The 19,022-nt window shown below is 45.1% G+C and overlaps 1 protein-coding gene across 1 annotated transcript; it reads right to left on the reverse strand.

Annotated features, from left to right (window-relative positions):
- Positions 1-225: 225 nt before the first annotated feature.
- Positions 226-18,554, reverse strand: KCNG4 (potassium voltage-gated channel modifier subfamily G member 4). The gene is made up of 2 exons (XM_061594160.1): positions 17,811-18,554; positions 226-1,008 (listed from the first exon to the last, which is right to left on the reverse strand). Exons 1-2 carry the CDS (start codon positions 18,552-18,554, stop codon positions 226-228), a joined length of 1,527 nt encoding a protein of 508 aa, XP_061450144.1.
- Positions 18,555-19,022: the final 468 nt, after the last annotated feature.

A 19,022-nucleotide genomic window follows, 5' to 3' on the forward strand; every position in this document is an offset into this window, starting at 1 on the left:
CTGGATCCCACTCTTTCAATCCCAGACCCTCCCTGCTGTTGCCAGCACTGCCTGAGCATTGCTTGTTTCTTCCCAGCAAAGTGCTTTAAGCTCTTGATTCACCCGGGCAGATGTTTGCAGAAGCAATTGCATTGAAAATGGTGAATTGCAAGCCTTGGGCTACTGCTTTGCTTTGTGTGTGACAGTACACAGATTATTATTATTATTATTGCAGCAGGGTGTCCATTAGCCTTTGTAAATGTACTTGATGGGTGAGCCAGTTGTGTCCGAAATGAAGCTTTCACTCTCGTTCAAGGTGTCGCTGTCGCCCGAGGTGTTGGCGTTCTGTATCCTGGTAATCCGGGACTGCAGCCTCTCATGCTCTTTCCTCAGCTCAGAGTAGGAGTGGGAGAATGTGTGGAATATGGAGGTGGCTGGGAAAGCCATGATGAGGATCCCGCTCAGGATGCTACTCAGGGCCACCATCTGGCCCGGGACACTCCTGGGTACCATGTCCCCATAGCCCACTGTCGTCATGGAGATGATAGCCCACCAATAGGAGGCAGGGATACTGGTAAACTCCAGGACTTTCCCAGACTCATTCTCTGCAAGGTAGACCAGCGGGGAAAAGAGGGTGACAGCCACACACAAAAAGAGCAAAAGCAGGCCAAACTCTCGCGTACACCTCCGGATGGTGAGGCCCAGCGTCTGCAAGCCTAAGGAGTGCCTGGCAAGGCGCATGACATACAGTATCCTCAAGGCACGTAAGACCCTTAGCACCAAGCCCACCTTCTCAATGTACAAGTTCCCACTTGGCCTGCTGTCATTCTTGGCAGGCTCATCATCCAGCACAATGAGGGATGCGTAATATGGGGAGATGGCCATGAAGTCAATGATGTTCAGGGGCCCTTTGAAGAACTGACACTTGCTCTTGGCCTGGATGAATCGGAGGCAGAACTCCAAGGAGAACCAAGCCACACAGATGGTCTCGATGACGAAGATGTAATAGCACTTTTGGGAACACTCGCCCTGGGTGCAGAAGGGGAAAGAAAGAAGCCATCATCACCACCACCATCACCACCACCACCATCATCATCTCAGGTGTCAAAGGTCAGGATAAGGTCTGCTTTTGATGATCGAAATTCAGATGTACCCTATGAAGATGTTTTTAATGATTTTTTATTTACAAATTTAACAATAAAAGACAAAGGAAAATGGATTAAAATAAAATAAATACTGAAGGTACAAAAAAAATTGAAGAGAAAAATATGAATACTAATAATAACAATGAACTGCCATCAGTGTACATTATGAATAGCGTACCCATCTTGAGTTAAGCATATAAATTAATATAAGCCCTCCAGATGTCTAAAGAGGTATCCACTCAAAACTGATGTCTATATGAAGTATGTTTAAATGTAGCCAGGGCAATGAGGTCTTCAGTCCATTGCGTAATAGACAATGGATATTTATCTTTCCAGCCTTATAAAGAGATGTGATCACTGCTCCTAGCTGCAGCTAGGAAGATTATAACAAGAAACTGGAAGACAGAGGCACAGTTCAAGAAGGGAACATTTTAAGTGGGAATACGCTTTAACGGAAGATTTGACAAAACAAGTGCAAGCAATAAGACAAATGAATATGGGAGATGATTTCATAGGACAGTGGTACAGATTCATCCCATGGACTTGAGAGGCTGAGTTATACTGATTGCCTCATACTCCCTACCTAACATGAAAATCAGAACAATGATGCAAGTAGTATTGTATACCAAACAAACCAAACTCAGAATATTTTCTGTGCATTGTTTTTACATGTTGTTATTCATGACAAATGAAAAGTTTTTTTAAAGAAAAATAAGGCGGACGTCGTAACGCATGTTGTACATGTTGAATATTCTTGACTTAGAGTGGCCATGTGCCTTATTTTACGCAGTCGTTGGGATGGGGGAGAAATCTGCTTTGGTTTGCATTTTCATGAGAAGCTACATAATCCATGCTTCTTGAATCAACATGTGAACCAAAGCACAGCCATCCTTCGAAACTGACACTTCTCCAGTTTTTGCAATGCAGTTCTCCAACCCAACAATGTTGACCAAAATGCATATATTAGGGGAAAGTGTGCATAAAATACACATAATAGTGAAGTTAGCATACAGAAATGCATTCTTTTAGGAACAACTGCTTGCCAAAATGGGTATGTTTGTCGAAACTGCATACAAAACTGCTTATTAGGAGAAGGTTGCACTAATATGCTGACAAATTTCATGAGGATTTTCTTTTTAAAATCACAGATTACTGTGGAAATGTGGAGGATTGAATTAAGATAGGAAAAATGAGAAACTGAGACAACTGAAACTGACAGATGTGTCCATCCCTAGATAGTCCTCTTTCTAAAGGATTATTTGGTCCTAGTTTAAAAGGAAAGAACCTTAAAACAGGAGTGCAGGGGATGGGAGGCTGAAGCTGAAGTTGCCCATCAACAGTTCACAGCTGAACAAGAGACTGAGCAGGCACACAAGGTCACCTAATCACAGTCTTCCCCCAGTATGAGGAGTTATGCTTCTATGTAAATTACAATAATTATTCCTAAATTGGGAATAAACCTCTCAATTAGTATGCACACACTCTGTGCAGGTCTCCATCCTCTTTTCAGAGTGATGCAATTCCGCTTTTTTGGCAATGTATTAAGATTCAGAATAGATCCAGAACTGTTCTAGCAAGGAGAAAAAAATTCTGAATCTTTTAAAAAGAATAATTAGCGTGCAGCAGCTCATTACCATTCCATAAATGACACGCTCATATTCCTAGCTGAAGGTTTTCCATCACTTAAGGTGAAAGATATAGTGATAGCAATAATAATATCATCCCTAAGGCAGCCCAATGCATTTTTTAAAAAAACTTATAACAGACGCTGTGGTCCTCCAGATGATGTTGGACTACATCTCCCATCATCCCTAGCCATTGGCCCTGCTGGCTGCGTCTGATGGGAGCTGGAGTGGAACAACACCTGGAGGGCTATAGGTTCCCCATCCCGGCCTTAGAATATGTTCTGTGGATTGTGTGCTGTATGGAAGAACCCAGATGTTGACTTGGGGAGAAGCGATAGCTCAGTAGTACAGCACATGTGTGCCTGAAGGTCTCTGGTCCAGTCCCTGGTATCTCCAGTTAAAAGAACCAGGTATCACCACACCCTCCTGGGAAATGGACCTCTCCTGAGAGCTCCAAGAACTGCCACTGGTCAGTACAGACAATACTTAGCTACATGAACCTAGAGGCTGCAGATATGGGATTCATTGTGTTATTTTTCCTGATTATAACGCTAGCACTTCTGTCCCAATTTCTAATGTTCCTTCCACGCTGCAGTAGCTGCTGCGTTTTGGAACTGTGGTTTTTTTCATCAATATGCCATCATGTTGTGCTAATTTTCATTCACATCAGTGGGCCTGTGGTGTGACACGACAACTGCAGACGTCACCGGACACCCCTTCCACTCTTTATGTGCGTGAACACTTCTGTATGGCAGAATACTGCCCCGAATAAGGTAATGTGAGTGACGGTGGCATGATCCCAAAAAAGCCACAGGAAGAATAAACACCAGAACTCCTGTGATATTCTGGGCTAATGGGGTTGCAAACTGATTTTTTTTTTCCTGGAAGCAATTAACACAGAAATGAGTGCCAAACTTCCAGTTGATCCCACTAGGTTTCCAGAAGTGGCTTTTACGTCACGTGAAAGGTCACATAAAATGCTAAAATTAACAGGTAAGTAAACTTGAGGAAAACTGAAGAAAGTGCTGTCAGAATGCAGCCACTGTCTCATCTGGTGTAAGGCACCTTGCTGCGATCTTAATCCTGGATCCAGCACACTGTCTGGTCACATTCCTTAAATGAGTGCTGATGAGAGTTAAAGAGGAAAGCACAAAAGCAGGACTACAGCTGAACATCAAAAAGACTAAAGTAATGACAACACAAGATTTATGTAACTTTAAAGTTGACAACGAGGACACTGAACTTGTCCAGGATTATCAATACCTTGGCACAGTCATTAACCAAAATGGAGACAATAATCAAGAAATCAGAAGAAGGTTAGGACTAGGGAGGGCAGCTATGAAAGAACTAGAAAAGGTCCTCAAATGCAAAGATGTATTACTGAACACTAAAGTCAGGATCATTCAGACCATGGTATTCCCGATCTCTCTGTATGGATGTGAGAGTTGGACAGTGAAAAAAGTGGATAAGAGAAAAATCAGCTCATTTGAAATGTGGTGTTGGAGGAGAGCTTTGCGCATACCATGGACTGCGAAAAAGACAAATAATTGGGTGATAGAACAAATTAAACCAGAACTGTCACTAGAAGCTAAAATGATGAAACTGAGGTTGTCATACTTTGGACACATCATGAGAAGACATGTTTCATTAGAAAAGACAATGCTAGGAAAAACAGAAGGGAGTAGAAAAAGAAGAAGGCCAAACAAGAGATGGATTGATTCCATAAAGGAAGCCACAGACCTGAACTTACAAGATCTGGTAGTTCACAACAGATGCTGTTGGAGGTCACTGATTCATAGGGTCACCATAAGTCGTAATCGACTTGAAGGCACATAACAACAACAAAGGAATGAGAAAATGCCCTGGCAGAGTTCCTTGAGATCTGCTACCAGTCAGAGTAGATAATATCAAGCTACATGGGCAAACAGTATGACCCAATCTAAGGCAGCTCCCTGTGTTCATAGAAACTTCGAGGCAGATCTGCACTCCATATAGGTTTCATACCAGCTTAACTGTCTTGTCTTCCTACAATGCATCCTGGCAGTTGTGGAGCACAAGAAGAGCTTTGCAGGATCCGACTGAGGTGCCATTTCTAGCCCAGCATAGGAACATAGGGAGCTGTCTTACACTGAGTCAGACCATTGGTACATCTAACTCAGTATTGTCTACAATGACTGGTGATAGCTCCTTCTAGGAGAAAGGGTGGGATATAAATTTAATAATTAAGTAAGTAAATAAATACCACTTGAGCTATGGCCCTTCCCCCAACAGATCAGCCTGTTTTCGACAGTGCCTCACCAGCTTCCAGGAAAACAGCAAGCAGGGCATGATTGTAACAGTCTGGTGAGGGTGCTGGGAAATCCTTTTTGGCATTCCCTTCCCTCCTAACAGACTATTAGTTCCCAGGGTCCCCAAGACTCAGAAAGTGTGTAATAAACACCCATTGATCTCATGAATCACCCTCCTACCAGCCATCTGCTACAGTCAGATCTTCAAATGACTCTACTTCTGGGAAAATGCCTACATACAAAAGCAATATAAAAATGAGCCCTTTTGTATTATTTATTCATTCATTTATTTTAGATGTATTAGGTCGCCAATTCAGCAACCTCCTGTGTGCTATCATCCCTACCACGACCAGAGCAAAGTTACATCTTGCCTGCAAACTCTTTAGCATTGCAGTGTATTATTAGTCAATCTCCATGATACCCACAGCTAACTGAAATAAAATTTTAAAAAGCCTCCATGCACAGATCTACAAATTAAGCTGTTGTTTACTAGAGACACCACTGCGGGCTTCCGGCTCAAAATCAATGAGCGGCGATAGCTGCAGAAATTAATGCCGAGTAAGAATTTCATTGCAAGGGTAAACTTTGCTACACTAAAGGTCATCTCTGGCAGGAATGCGAGTTCCATTCACACACACACCATACAACCCAAAATCTTAGGGCACTTTTTGTCTGTGTATTCTGAAACATTCTATTTCTGCCTGTTTTGGATGTTGATGGCTCTTGCCATTAGGCAATAAGCTTTATGCATGCTTGTATGTATATAAAAATAATTTTCAAAAGTACAATCTGCTGACTGACTAATCGAAGGCACCGATCAGTTTGGTGAATTGACTGTCTTCTTCCCTACAGACCCCCTCAGGTGCTCAGATCAGCAGAGGGGGCCCTTTTGGTAGATCTGCCACCCTCAGAAGCTTGGGGGGTGGCCCAGGAGAGGACATTCTCTGCGGCTGCCCCTAAGCTGTGGAACTCCCCAGCAAGGTGCACCTGGCAACTTTATCGTACAACTTTCAATGAATGCTGAAGCTGCACCTTTTTACCCTGGCCTTCGACACCAGAGATGTATATTTTTAGAACCCACCATTTTTACTGTGATGTTGTTTGGGTTGTTTTCAATAATTACATATATTTTTAATTGTTGTAACCCACCCTGGGACCTTTGGCTGAAGGGCGGATAATAATAATGATGATGATGATGATGATGATGATGATGATGAAGAAGAAGAAACATTGCAATGGAGTGAATCCTTGTTCTAAACCAGAGGTCGCTAGAATTTCTTACCCAGAAGGAAAGAAAACCCCTACAGTTTGAGCATTCTGCATCTGCCTTCTCCACAAGTCTCTTACAAGCTGGAACTGTTGAAATCCCCTGACTGCATTGCTGCCTCAGAGATTGCTGAGTCACCATTCCTGCATTGCTGGTTGCATGTGAATGATTAACCCTGACGCCGATTAAATCAAACTGTACAAGGTATGAACTTGAGAAAATAAAAGGGGGGGGAAAGTACTCTCAATGGGTCACTGGCTTTTTAAATATGCGGCTGTAAAGCAATATCTTTTAGCCACAAAAGGTTTTGTGGGCAACCCTGCATCACTCCTCTGCTTTGAATCTGGATATGCCCGGGGAGAACTCTAACCTTTCTTTATGGATCATTGAGAAGGTATCATAGAGCTATGTCATTTAACAGCAAAGGTTATCTAGCAGAGCTGTGCCAAAAAATTGTCTTGCATTTTTTATCCTACCATTCTCCACTGAGTTAATGAGAAAAGAAGTTGTGTGCGAAAGCTGTGAGAGAAAAATTCAGTGAAATTCTTATGAAAACAGTACGTGTGCTTTTGAGGTGCTTACCTTTTGAGGTGGCCAAGGGGTGTTTGGGAGTGTCCTTCCTTTCTACAAATCATCTCCCAAGTGCTCTCTGCTTTGCAGCCTCCTCAGATTCCCGCACTTCAATTAAAGCCCAGGAGAAGACTCAGAAAGTGACTCCTTTCATCAGGCTTTTTCAGATCAGGAAGTGCAGGAAGCCAGGGAGGCTGCAGAGTGCTAGAGTTGATGGAAAGAAAACACCGCGTACCACCCTTGAACTTCACGAAGTGATAAAGTAAGCTCAAAATACACACACCCCAAATATCTAAATACATTCTAAAGAAATCCTTGATGCTCCCAATCTAGGATTAGTCCACATAGCTACTTCTTTTTTTCCTCATTGACTTTGTCACTGCCCACTCACTTAGGGGAAAGACTATGTCTCAGTGGTAGAGCATCTGCTTTGCGTGCAGAAGGGCTGAGCAGGGGTGTAGTCATCTGGATTCTCAAGGGGTCTTAGACTCCTTAATTCTTTGGGAGCAGAATCCCTATGTCTCCAGCATCCTACGAGCCAATTAGCATGAAAGGGGAGTGTGTTAGCTACTGAGAAGTGTCTTCTAACATGCTTCTTTGTCTTTTCCTGGTGATTGGTGCCAACTAAAGTGAAAGGAGGTGAGTCGGCCACTGAGGGGACTCTTCTCAGTAACTAACACTTTCCCTTTTCATGCTTATTGGCACCTAGGGATGTCTGCTGTTGTGGGAGAAGGCATTAACAGGGATCACATTCTCAACCCAGCAGCAAAAAAGGGGGGGAGGGCAACGTACCCTGCACTTCTGAATTTGCCACTACGCTACTGGGTCCCAGGTTTTTCCCAGGCATCTCCAGGTAGGCCTGGGAGAGACTCCTATCTGAAACCCTGGAGAGCCGCTGCCAATCAGTGTAGACAATACTGGCCTAGATGAACCAACAGCCTGACTCAGTATAAGGCAGCATCCTATGTTCCTATGTTATAGAAGACAGGAGCAGCAGAGCCAGGAGGCTCTGAGGGTCAGCATCAGGCCCCACACTTAGGTCTGGGCCTTAGCAATTGCCCAATGATGCTGACCTGCAGTACTGTCCTTGAGCAATACACTAGCGACCAACCTCAGTGTTCAGTTCCTGATAGTGCCTCTTCAGACACAAGATAAATGCTTCTTATGTATCCAGTTTGGTTTTAAATCTTAATGAGTGTCTTCCTTCCCTCCCCAACCCCACCCTTCAACCCACAGCCACCAGCACTGTTTTGAAACGCTGTTCCAGAATTTCACGGATTTTGTAATAGCAGCACATGCTGAGACCCGAAAAATTCTGGCTGGCAGAGAGTTGGCCTGGCACCAGTCAATATGTTACTTGATGGTGATTACAAGGATGAGATAGGATGGCTTAACCATCCTTGACCGAACACTGCAGTCAAGCAGCACAGCAGAGAAGCAAAGTTGACTTCCCATTCATTTTATTGTCTCCTCCTCGTGTACCTTTAACTGCAGCTTGATCGATGGGCATTAGCAAGCGATACTGTTTATTTTCAGGGTGCCAAGAGCTTTGCCCGTTGTTTTTCGTAGTACAAGTCATCATCAAAGGTGCAGGAACATGATAGTGTGCATGTGGGAGTGGGTGTCTTTTTCTGTTCAGCTGGCCACCCTAAAGCCTATTTATTTATTTAAATATTTAGAAACCACCCTTTTCAAGGTGACATTACAGTATATAAAAACATGAGGTAACTTTTTTAAAAAACCAATAAAAATTATTAAAAACAATAATAAAAGCATCCATCAGTACTGCATTGGTTGGAAAATTCCTATGAAAAGGCCTGTTTAAAAAGTTCAGTTTTCAGGAGATGCCTGAAAGAAACCTCTATTGGTAGCGGAGTTTCACAGTGCAGAGCCTGCCACACTAAAGGCTCGGTCCCGATGTCTTTTTCTGTTGACTGGAGCCAATCAGAGTGAAAGGAGGTGAGTCAGCCACTGAGAAGACTCTTTTCAGTAGCTAACACTCTTCCCTTTCATGCTGATTGGCTCCTAGGGACGTCTCTTGCTTTGGGAGAAGACATTAACAAGGATTTCATACTCAACCCAGCAGCAAAAAGGGGTGTGTGACTGTGACTATCATGAAGGGACCCCACACTTCTGAATTTGCCACTACACTACTGCTGTAGAAATGTTTCTGGGGGGCAAGGTCTATGAATTGTTCCTACAGGTCATTGGCAACCCATTCCACCCACCATTACATTTAGAATTCCAAGGAAGGGAAGAGCGCCCCCTTACCGTCTCATTGACGTGTGTGTGTGTGTGTGTGTGTGTGTGTGTGTGAGAGAGAGAGAGAGAGAGAGAGAGAGAGAGAGAGAGAGAGATTTTAATGAATATGGGTGATCTGAGGAATTGTACGGAGTTCCTCCATGCTTACAGAAACTTCTCTTTTAAAAAAATAAAAAGCAAGACTGAAGCAGTAGACCTTGTGAGAAGCCTAGTAATTTGTGCACAGTGGTTCCAGAGATAGATCAGGTTTGCGGAAAGTTAAGATTCTCTTCTACAATGGGGTGGGGGTGGATTTAAGGTGCAGGAGCTCTGGGTTTTTCCTCTCTAGCTGTGAAAAGAGAAGCTGCATTCAATGCAATTTGCACTTCTGTGCACATGTAATCTGATGGTGCAAGGTGTTTTCCAGTATGCAGTATGGAAATGTAATTGCTTAGTGACCGTATGATTAACAACTTTTTTATATACAAAAGAAAAAAAATCAGTTGAACGCCTTAAAATGAAATGTATTCATAGCTCATTTGGCACATTGTGAGGTTAGGGCTTGGCATTTGAAATAAGTTACAGGCTGATGGTCTAGGGAGGTCTGGTACAAATTAAGCCACTTTCTTACAACTTAATATATTTTCTTAAGAACATAAAAAGAGCCCTACTGGATCAGACCAAACATTCATCCAGTCTAAGCACCTTCCTTCCCATAGTTGCTGGCCAGATACTTCATAGAAGTCCATAAATAAGCAGGACATGAAGGAAACAGCCCTTCCCTAAGTTGGTTTGCAGCCTCTGCTATTCAGAGGTATACTGCCATTGAACATGGAGGCTCTATTTTGCTAACAGCTATTGATGGGCCTATCCCTGATTTTGTTTAAACCCATCTGAGATAATGACCATCATATCTTGTAGTGGTGAGTTCCAGAAGTTAATTATGTGCTGCATGAATCCTGCAGAATCATTTTCCCCCTACACATACCTCTGTGGTGCAATCTCTCCCTGTTTTTGCATCTCCGGGCAGTTCCAGACTGTCGCTATACTGGAGAATTTCCATGAGGATTTTGTTTTTAAATGCAAATTGCCGCAGAAATGTGGAGGACTGAATTTAAGACTGGAAAAATGAGAAACTGGGAAAACTGCAACTGACAGATCTTTCCATCCCTATCTGAAAGTGACCTCTGTGATCAGTATCCTATCAGTTAATCTCTGGGGAACAGGTTTTGTCTTGAAGAGGGATCTAGGAAAGATTACCAGAGCAGATCTCTGATTCTCTGAATGAAGCTGCCACCACAAAGCATCTTTAACTGCCTCCCCTATCCCCTTTGAAACGCAATTGCTTCGTAAAAGACTTCTTAGATTTCCAGAGATACTTTCACAGAGGTTGTACTTTTCCTATTGAAATGTAGCACAAATCCTGGCAGGCTGCCCAGAATAAGGAAGCCTTTGCCAACTTGGTGCCCTCCAGATATTTAGGACTAGAACTCCCATCAGCCCCAGCCAGCAATGAGCTGTAGTGCAAAACATCTGAAAGGCACTGAGTGGTCAAAGGCTGGAAGAGAGAATTAAAAGTGCAGTCCTAATAGAACAGAATTCTAATGTGCATGTCTGCTCAGAAGTAAGCCCCATTAAGTTCATTGAGACTTACTCCTAAGTAATGGCTTATAGGATTGTACCCCATTTCTCTGAAAAACCAGACTTCCCTGCACCAGTCCACAGTTTATACTGAACAATACTGAACTCCACTGCAGTTGCATTCAGAATCTCTTTGAATGACTTATCAGGCAATCAGGCAGACACAGCCTTGTCTGTTTCACACCTCCCACAGGGCGCTAAAATGTGGAAACAGTTGTACGGTTGTACCACATGATGCATAGTAAAAGGAGAGGGGGGGAGTAATTCAAACACATATTCCATGAAGCTGGTGTAGTGGTTAAGGTGCTGGACTACGACCTGGGAGACCAGGGTTCAAATCCCCATGCAGTCATGAAGCTCCCTGGGTGACCTTGGGCCAGTCACTGCATCTCAGCCTCAGAGGAAGGCAATGGTAAACCCCCTCTGAATACCGCTTACCATGAAAACCCTCTTCATAGGGTCGCCATAAGTTGGGAGCAACTTGAAGGCAGACCATTTCCATTTTTTATGTCCACCTTTATTTCATTTTTGCTTACCCAGTCATTTCCTCCTCCTCCTCCTCCTCCAGCGAGTGAATATCGATCCTATGCATGTTTAACTCAGGACAAGAGAATCTCCCTAAGTTCACCACCTGGGTTGGTACGCCTCTCAGACTGACCCTTCATTGCACAAGGACAACATAGCAGCGGGCGCTTGCCACGAACTGGCGCACCTCCTCTGACCTTCAGATGTCATAAGCTGCATAAACATCTACAGTATATCTGATCTGAATCGTATACGCTAGGAAACGGCCTTGCAAAGGATTTCTGTGTCTCTCCTTCAGTCTTATAATTCTCCGCCATCTTTAGAGCATCATGTGCACTTTATGGAATTCACTCCCAGGTCTCACCAGGAACGGCCCTTGCCGAATCACACCACTGGTTTATCTCGGCTCAGTATTGCCTGCACCAGGGAGTGGAGAACCTTTCACAGCCTGAGGGCCACATTCCCTTCTGGGCAACCTTCCAGGGGCCACATGCCAGGGGTGGGTGGGGCTAGAGGCAAAAAGTGGGTGGAGCAATGGATGCAAATGCCACTTTTGTACAGTAGGCTAGTTGCTACAGACACTCACACACACCCTTCTCTATCCTCCATCCAAGCAGAGCTCAAGACACGTTCCAGCCACGGAAAACAATCAAGAAGGGGGTCAAGAGGTGGTGTGGGCTGGGGAGGGTCCCAAGGGCCAAGGAGAGGCTTGGCGGGCCATATTTGGACCCCAGGCCTGATGTTCCCACCCCTGGTCTACACTGACTGGCAGCAGCTCTCCAGGTTTAAAGGCAGGAGTGGCAGGAATTGAACCCAGAGCCCTTTCCCTGCCAAGCATGTGCTCTCATTCTAGGTTGTTGTTGTTGTTATTTAATCCACACAACAACCCTGTGAGGTAGGTTAGGCTGAGAGGCAGTGAGTGGCCCAAGGTCACCCAGTGAGCTTCATGTCTCAGTAAGGATTTGAACCCTGGTCTCCCAGGTCCTAGTCCAACAGCACTTCCTTGCTGAACCTTGGCATTCAGTGGGACTTACTCTTAAGTAAGTGAGCACAGGATTTTAGTCTTCAACTAGATTAGTTTCCCTTGAGCACTCTGGCAGCCTACAAGGAAGGCTGAAGGAGTTAAGATATGTTCAGCATGGAGAAGAGACAAAGAGGAAAAATGATTGCCATTTTCAAATATTTGAAGGGCTGTTACACAGACAATGCAGCAAACGTCTTGTTCCAGGTTCAAATTACAAGCAGGACAGGGGTAGAGTATCTCAGGCCCTGGGCAGTGATGGCTGGTGGCTTCATGTCAGAGGGGAGGTGGAATCTGCTCCAGGTTTTAATCCAAACTTTCAAGGAGCACCTTGGTCAAATTTGGACTAAAACTCAGAGCGGATTCCACTTTCCCCACTGGTATAGAGCCGCCAGGCACCACTGGCTTGAGGGCTGCACACGTCCATGACTCTGTCCACTTTTGCATCTGGGGGATGCCAGTCTATGAAAAGTGTACTAAGCTCAATAAACAAACTAATCCAACTTGGGATAAGTCTACTCCTGTGAATATGTTCCTATGAACAAACACTCAAACAGAGCTTTCGGCACACACAGAATGGACAAGCCATCAAAGAAATGCACCTGGTCCCACCCATCATTGCCTCTGGCCCCACCATTTTTTTGTTCCGGCTCTGCCCACTCTTGGCATACAGCCCCCAAAAGATTGACCACAAGACAATGCAGCCCCAGGATTGGTAAATGTTACCCCCACTCAGTGGCAGCTGGTGGCCCCATGTCAGTGTGGCACTGGAATCCACTCTGGGGAACTGTCCCAGGTGCTGAAATATGGAGCCACCAGCCACCACTGCACCCACTACCACCTTTTGATTTAGGAAAAATCTTTCTGACAGTGGAATAGGTGATGGATTCTACTTTGTTTTGAGGTTTTCAAGCAAAGGATGGAACCCCACCTAACAGAATTGTTGTAGCACTGGATTCCCTGCATTGCACCTTGAGGTCCCTTCCAGCTCTATGAGTCACACACACAGTCAGAACAGTGGGAGGCTGGCGAAAAGAGGAAGGATTTTATTACCAGCTTTCTGGCATTCTTTGTGAAATACATGGTCAGCTTTGAACCAGCTGCCATGATCACGCATAGGTGGCAGCTCAGTTTCTTCTCTTTTTATTTCTCATTTTGTGCATTTGACATGCAGATTATTTTGCATGCTTTGTGAAGAATTTTGTGCACACCTTTATGTGCATATCGTTATAAACACTTTTTTTTGGTGGAGGTGGGTTTTGTGTCAAAATGTTAACAAGTTATTTTGATCCGCATTGCACTGATATAGTTAAATATTGATAATTTCAGATTTGCTAGTAAGATTATTATCACAAGGCACCTTAAAGGAAAGTGATAAAGTTCAGGGTTGCTGCTATTATTATTATTATTATTATTATTATTAGTAGTAGTAGTAGTAGTAGTAGTAATATTAGTAGTAGTAGTAGTAGTAGTACTGCTACTACTACTACTACTACCACCACCACCACTGAAGACTGATTGAAAATACTCAGGTGATAAAAAGAGGAGATGTTCTGTTTAGGAAAAATTGAGGATGGGAATCTGTGGCCTTGTAGACATTGTTGGGCTACTGCTGCCATCCTCCCATTGGCCATGCTGGTAGGGGCTGATGGGAGTTGGAGTCCAGCAACATCTGGAGGGTCAAAGGTTGGAAAAGGCTGCTCTGTTCCATTAACTCTGTTCCCTAGAATCTAGAACAAGGGTAGCCAATATGGTGCCTTCCAGATGTTGTTGGAGCACAACTCCTATCATCCCTAACCATTGACTATTCTGCCTGGAGTTGATGAGAATCCAACAACTTCTGGATTTCCAGATTCCTCATATGAATGCCAAAGCTAAGCCACTGCACCACAGAGGTGCATTTGCCCAAGTATTAGAGAATGATGACTCTGGAAGGCATTCCCACCCACCACCCACCAAGAAAGCCTCTTCTAGAATATAAAACTCTAAGCACCATTGAATAATGTGCCTAGCAATGGGCTGGCTCCCTGAGCTCAGTAAGACTTACTTCTCAGCAGTGGTGGCTGGTGACTCCATGCCACTGGGGCAGGGCAACGCGCACCGGGTTTTAGTCTGAACTTTCAAGGAGCTGTTCAAGGAGTGGATTCCACTGCCCTACTGTCATGGAGTAACCATGGGCTCCTACTGGGAGAAAGGGCAGGATATCAATCTAATAAATAAATAAATAAATAAATAAACCAGCTGCCACTGTTTCTGAGTAAACATGCTGCGGATTGGGCTGATAAACAATCCCAACTGAACTACAAAGAATCTTGTGACACTTTAAAAGATGAACATGGAAACCCTAAGCACACTTTCCTGGTAATAAGTGCTATTGAACAGAAAGGGACTTAGCACAGTGGGGAGGAGAGCCTGGCTGGGAGTCCAGAGTCTGTGAGTTCAAATCCCTGCTCATGTCTCCTGGGTGTCAAGGGCCAGCTAAAGATCACCCCCACAGGGAGTGACTCAGAGGTGACATGCCCTGCCACCTGTGCAGCTGTGGGCAAGCTGCAGAGTCCCAAGGAGCCCAGTTGCCCCCCAGCTGGCAGTTGTGGACAAGGAAGGGGCTGGCTTGTGCAGCTGTGGCAAGCTGAGCAGGCCCTAGCCAGCTGGGGAGGACTAGCCTCAGAGGGAGGCAATGGTAAAACCCCTCTGAATACCGCTTACCATGAAATCCCTATTCATAGGGTCACCATAAGTCAGGATCGACTTGAATGGAGTCCATTTCCATATTTTACTTACAAGTAAACATGTGCTGTCCTGTAAGAACAAAAACTATTGTGCAAAACTTTAATGGGCTTACTTTGAAAATATACTTATTTGCAGAAGCTGTTAGTAAATACTGATGAGTTTGAAGGGAATTAATGTACTATTAAATGCAACTGCAGACAAAGACAGCCAAGTGTAGCCTTTTTTCTTATTCTTTTTTTTTATACAAAGAGTGTGCACTTTTTTGGGATGGTTACAAAAAATTCTTGGCAGCACAGCCAGTAGTGACTGGATCAGCTCCCTTTCCATTTATTAGCAAACAATCAAATAAATTGACCAAGAATTGCTTAGGGCATTCATGAACTGCCTAAGAAACACTTTTTTTCCCCACAATCTAAGCAACTTGTCAGCTGCACTGTTGACAGAAGGGCACCCTATACATCTTCAGACTCACTGTCATCTGTACATAGATTTGTCCTCCAAGGAGCAGTTTATTGGCTGGTTAGTTCATCTCTACATTCCCGTATCAATAAAACAGTGCCTGTGAAAAGGGGTTTAACAGGGGGATGAATGATTTCCTTCCTTGCTGGCCATTTAAAAATATGCAAACAGCGTTACTCTCTCATTTCACAGTTTCTGAGTTTGCTCTGAACTGAAGTTATGAGCGACCTTCATTTCAAATTAAGCCCTGTTGCTAATCTAGGAAAATTAAATCACTCATTCTATCTCAGAATGAGCTAATTGGGTTTTTTTTTCTTTGACCACATCATTCCTCCCCCCTCCTCATGACTAGGCTTTTCTTCACATTGGGCATGATTCCGCTTCCCTCCCCCACGGTTACAAGCTAGTCCTGAGTCAGATAGTTATGTTAGCTCTTCAAGAAACACTTTATGCCAGGAAACACACAAAATGGTAGAGAACCAGAGTGGTATAGTGGCTAGAGTGTTGAATTAGGACCAGGAGACCCGGATTTGTTCATGTACTTGTTTTTGCATTGATATCCCAACTTCTCACAACAACCCTTTAAGGTAGGTCAAGCTGGAAGTTGGCGAGTGGCCCAAGATGACACAGTGAGCTTCATGGCTGAACAGGGATTTGAACCCTGGTCTCCCGGGTCCTAGTCCAAAACTCTAACCACTACACCATCCTGGAAACCAGAGCCAGTCTCCTCAGCATCAGAGTTCACCTTTGGCCAGTCACTACTTCTCAGCCTAACCTACCTGACAAGCTTGTTGGGGGTTAAACAAAATGTGGGGAGAAGCACATTGGAAGAAGGGCAGGATAATAATCATTTATTATTATTATTATTATCCCATGAAGCATGTTTAAAACACACGTTAGGAATATCAGACGCTGACTTACACTGTGCCAGTTCTACTTGGAGGTGCCGGGGATTGAACCTGCAACCATCTGCTTGCAAAGCCCACCATCTACCACTGAGCTACGGATGCTTGCAATGAACCTGCCTTATACCAAGTCAAATCATTGGTCCACCTAGCTCAGTATTGTCTACACTGACTGTCAGTGGCTTGCCAGGGTTGCAAGCAGGGATCTTTCCCAGCCATATCTGAAGACACCAAGCCCTGAACCGGGGGCCTTTTGCACGCAAAGCACATTCCCTGAGCGATGGTCCTTCCCCAGCAACATTTGGGCACGCTGACTTAGCCAGGTATTTATGGGGCTGGTTCATGCATGAACATTCCATCACCTGGCTCCTGCGTTATCCAATGTTGACATGCATTTGTGAACCAGTTCAGAGCAAATAAGCCTCATTGCCTCAAGCACAATGCCAGTCAGTGGGGTCAGTTCACTCACCAAAGCCCTGCACAGGTGTGTATAATTCAACTATGCATGATACGTGTGTTTTGGGAGGGTGGCATTGCACTGACCTATGCACTGTAACATTTGTAGCAAGCCCCTGCAGGCACAGCCATACATATGGAGGACTCTCTCCAGACATTCAGGGACAAGGCTGGCATCAGAGGTCGGCAAGGTCAGGCACCTTCCAAGGCCTGTGCCATGGCAGGGGCCCCACCATTAAGAGCCCCCTGGCTCCGGTGCTGCCAGCTTGCAGCCTCTATCCCGCAGCCTCTGTCCCAGAGGGAATGAGCAAATATGCAGTCATGGCAGCAGTGAGAATAAGCAGCCCCCCTATTTATTCATCATTTCTCTTCCTGGCAATGCTTACCTAGTTGCAATGGCAGAGAAGAGGAGGAGGAAGGGTAGGGCAACATTGCGGCCATCTTGCCCAAAGGCTTCCAAAATACTGGAGCCAATACTGATGGGAGACACGGGAAAAACAGGGATCCCAGCTGCATAGAGAGAAGTTCCGCGCATACATGTGAATGTACATAGATCAGGGTGGAGCCTGCTGCCACAATGTCATTCCCCCAATGTCCATTCCTTATACACAGGTGAATGTGGGTACAACGCTCAAAAGTGATACAGAGGGAATTGCATGTGTGAACTAGGCCAAACATAGGGGTGCAGTGTTCTCCTGAGGAATACTGTGATGTAGCACTGACGTGGAGATGTGATGCAACTAATACTCCTGCTGCTGCTAAGATCATAAGAAGAGTCCTGCTGGATCAGGCCAATGGCCCATCTAGTCCAACATCCTGTTCTCACAGTGGCCAATCAGATGCCCAGAGGAAGCCTACAAGCAGGACACGAGTCCTGTAGCCCACTCCCAGCTTGTGCTTCCCAGAAACTGGTATTAAGAGGTATTCTACCTCCAGCACAAAACAGGGACTTACTTACCCTGTCTTCTTCTTCCCGTAAGTCCGGCATGGTGCTGACACAAAGGCTTATCGCTGTGGTTGCCACAAAGAGGATGGAGAGGCAAGCAAAGATTTTACCCGGGAGGCCCGACTGGGGGTTTTCCACCATGTCCCTCAGCTTGCTCATAAACTGACCAAATTTGGTCTCCTCTTCCAGGACACCAGCCGACACTTTGGTCCTCTGCTGTTCCTCCTCTTTGTGCACCTCGGCCAGCTCCTCTACCTTCTGGAAGAGCTTTCGGAAGCAGCAGCCCTCCAAGCGGGACTCCTCAATCCCCCAGTACCTCAACTCATCCTGGAAAGACAAGGCACAGGTGTCACGGAGAAGCATCAGTTTCCCCGCCGCGAGGAAGCTGACGATCATCCCAAAAGCCCTAGGGTTCCGGTCAAAGAAGAACTCGTGGGTGTCTTCATCATAGTCATCGCACACCTGGATGATCTCCTCATAGGTGCTGCAGAACTTTAGTTTGCTCAGCCGAGATGATGGGAACTCGTCCAGCGTGCTCCAAGGCAACAGGTACTTAATGCCACCAACGTTGACGACAATCTCCCTCTTCAGATCAACCTCCCGGAGGTGATCTGGGCGGTAAATCCTCTGGGCCCTTTGGTAGTGGACTCCTTTGGCGGAGGGAGTCTCGACCACTGAGATGGGAAACAGATGGTTCAAGGAACTACAGGAAGTATAGCTGTAATCAAGGTCACTACCTCCAGAGAGAATAGGCATCTCTGAGGATTGTCACTTGAGCTCCAGCACAGAAGCAGCATCAGATCCAAGCTAGCTGAGGAGATGGAGGTGGGGAGGAAACAGAAAGAGAGATTATTTTTAGAATTAGAATTTACTCATATATATGGTTTTTCATTTCAAGAAGAAAGAGCAAGACAATTCACAAACAAATGACAACCAAGTCCAAAATATCCCTTTGTTTACAGCAGGGATGGGGAATCTCAGGCCCAGGGGCCAAATGTGGCCCTCCAGGCTTCTCCATCAGGCCCTTGGGAATCCACAGACCATGCAGACCACACACCCTCCCACGCCATACCCCTCGCTAGCCCTGAGCTGCAGCTTCTGTGAGTGTTTTTGCGTGGCTGGAATGTGTCTACTAATTATGTCGCTTGGGTGCCTGGATGGAGGATAGAAAGGGGTGTGCGAGTGTGGTGTATGACCCCCACAATCCCGGACCACTAACACTTC

Source organism: Rhineura floridana, chromosome 13 (assembly GCF_030035675.1).
Source record: "Rhineura floridana isolate rRhiFlo1 chromosome 13, rRhiFlo1.hap2, whole genome shotgun sequence".
NCBI lineage: Eukaryota > Metazoa > Chordata > Lepidosauria > Squamata > Rhineuridae > Rhineura > Rhineura floridana.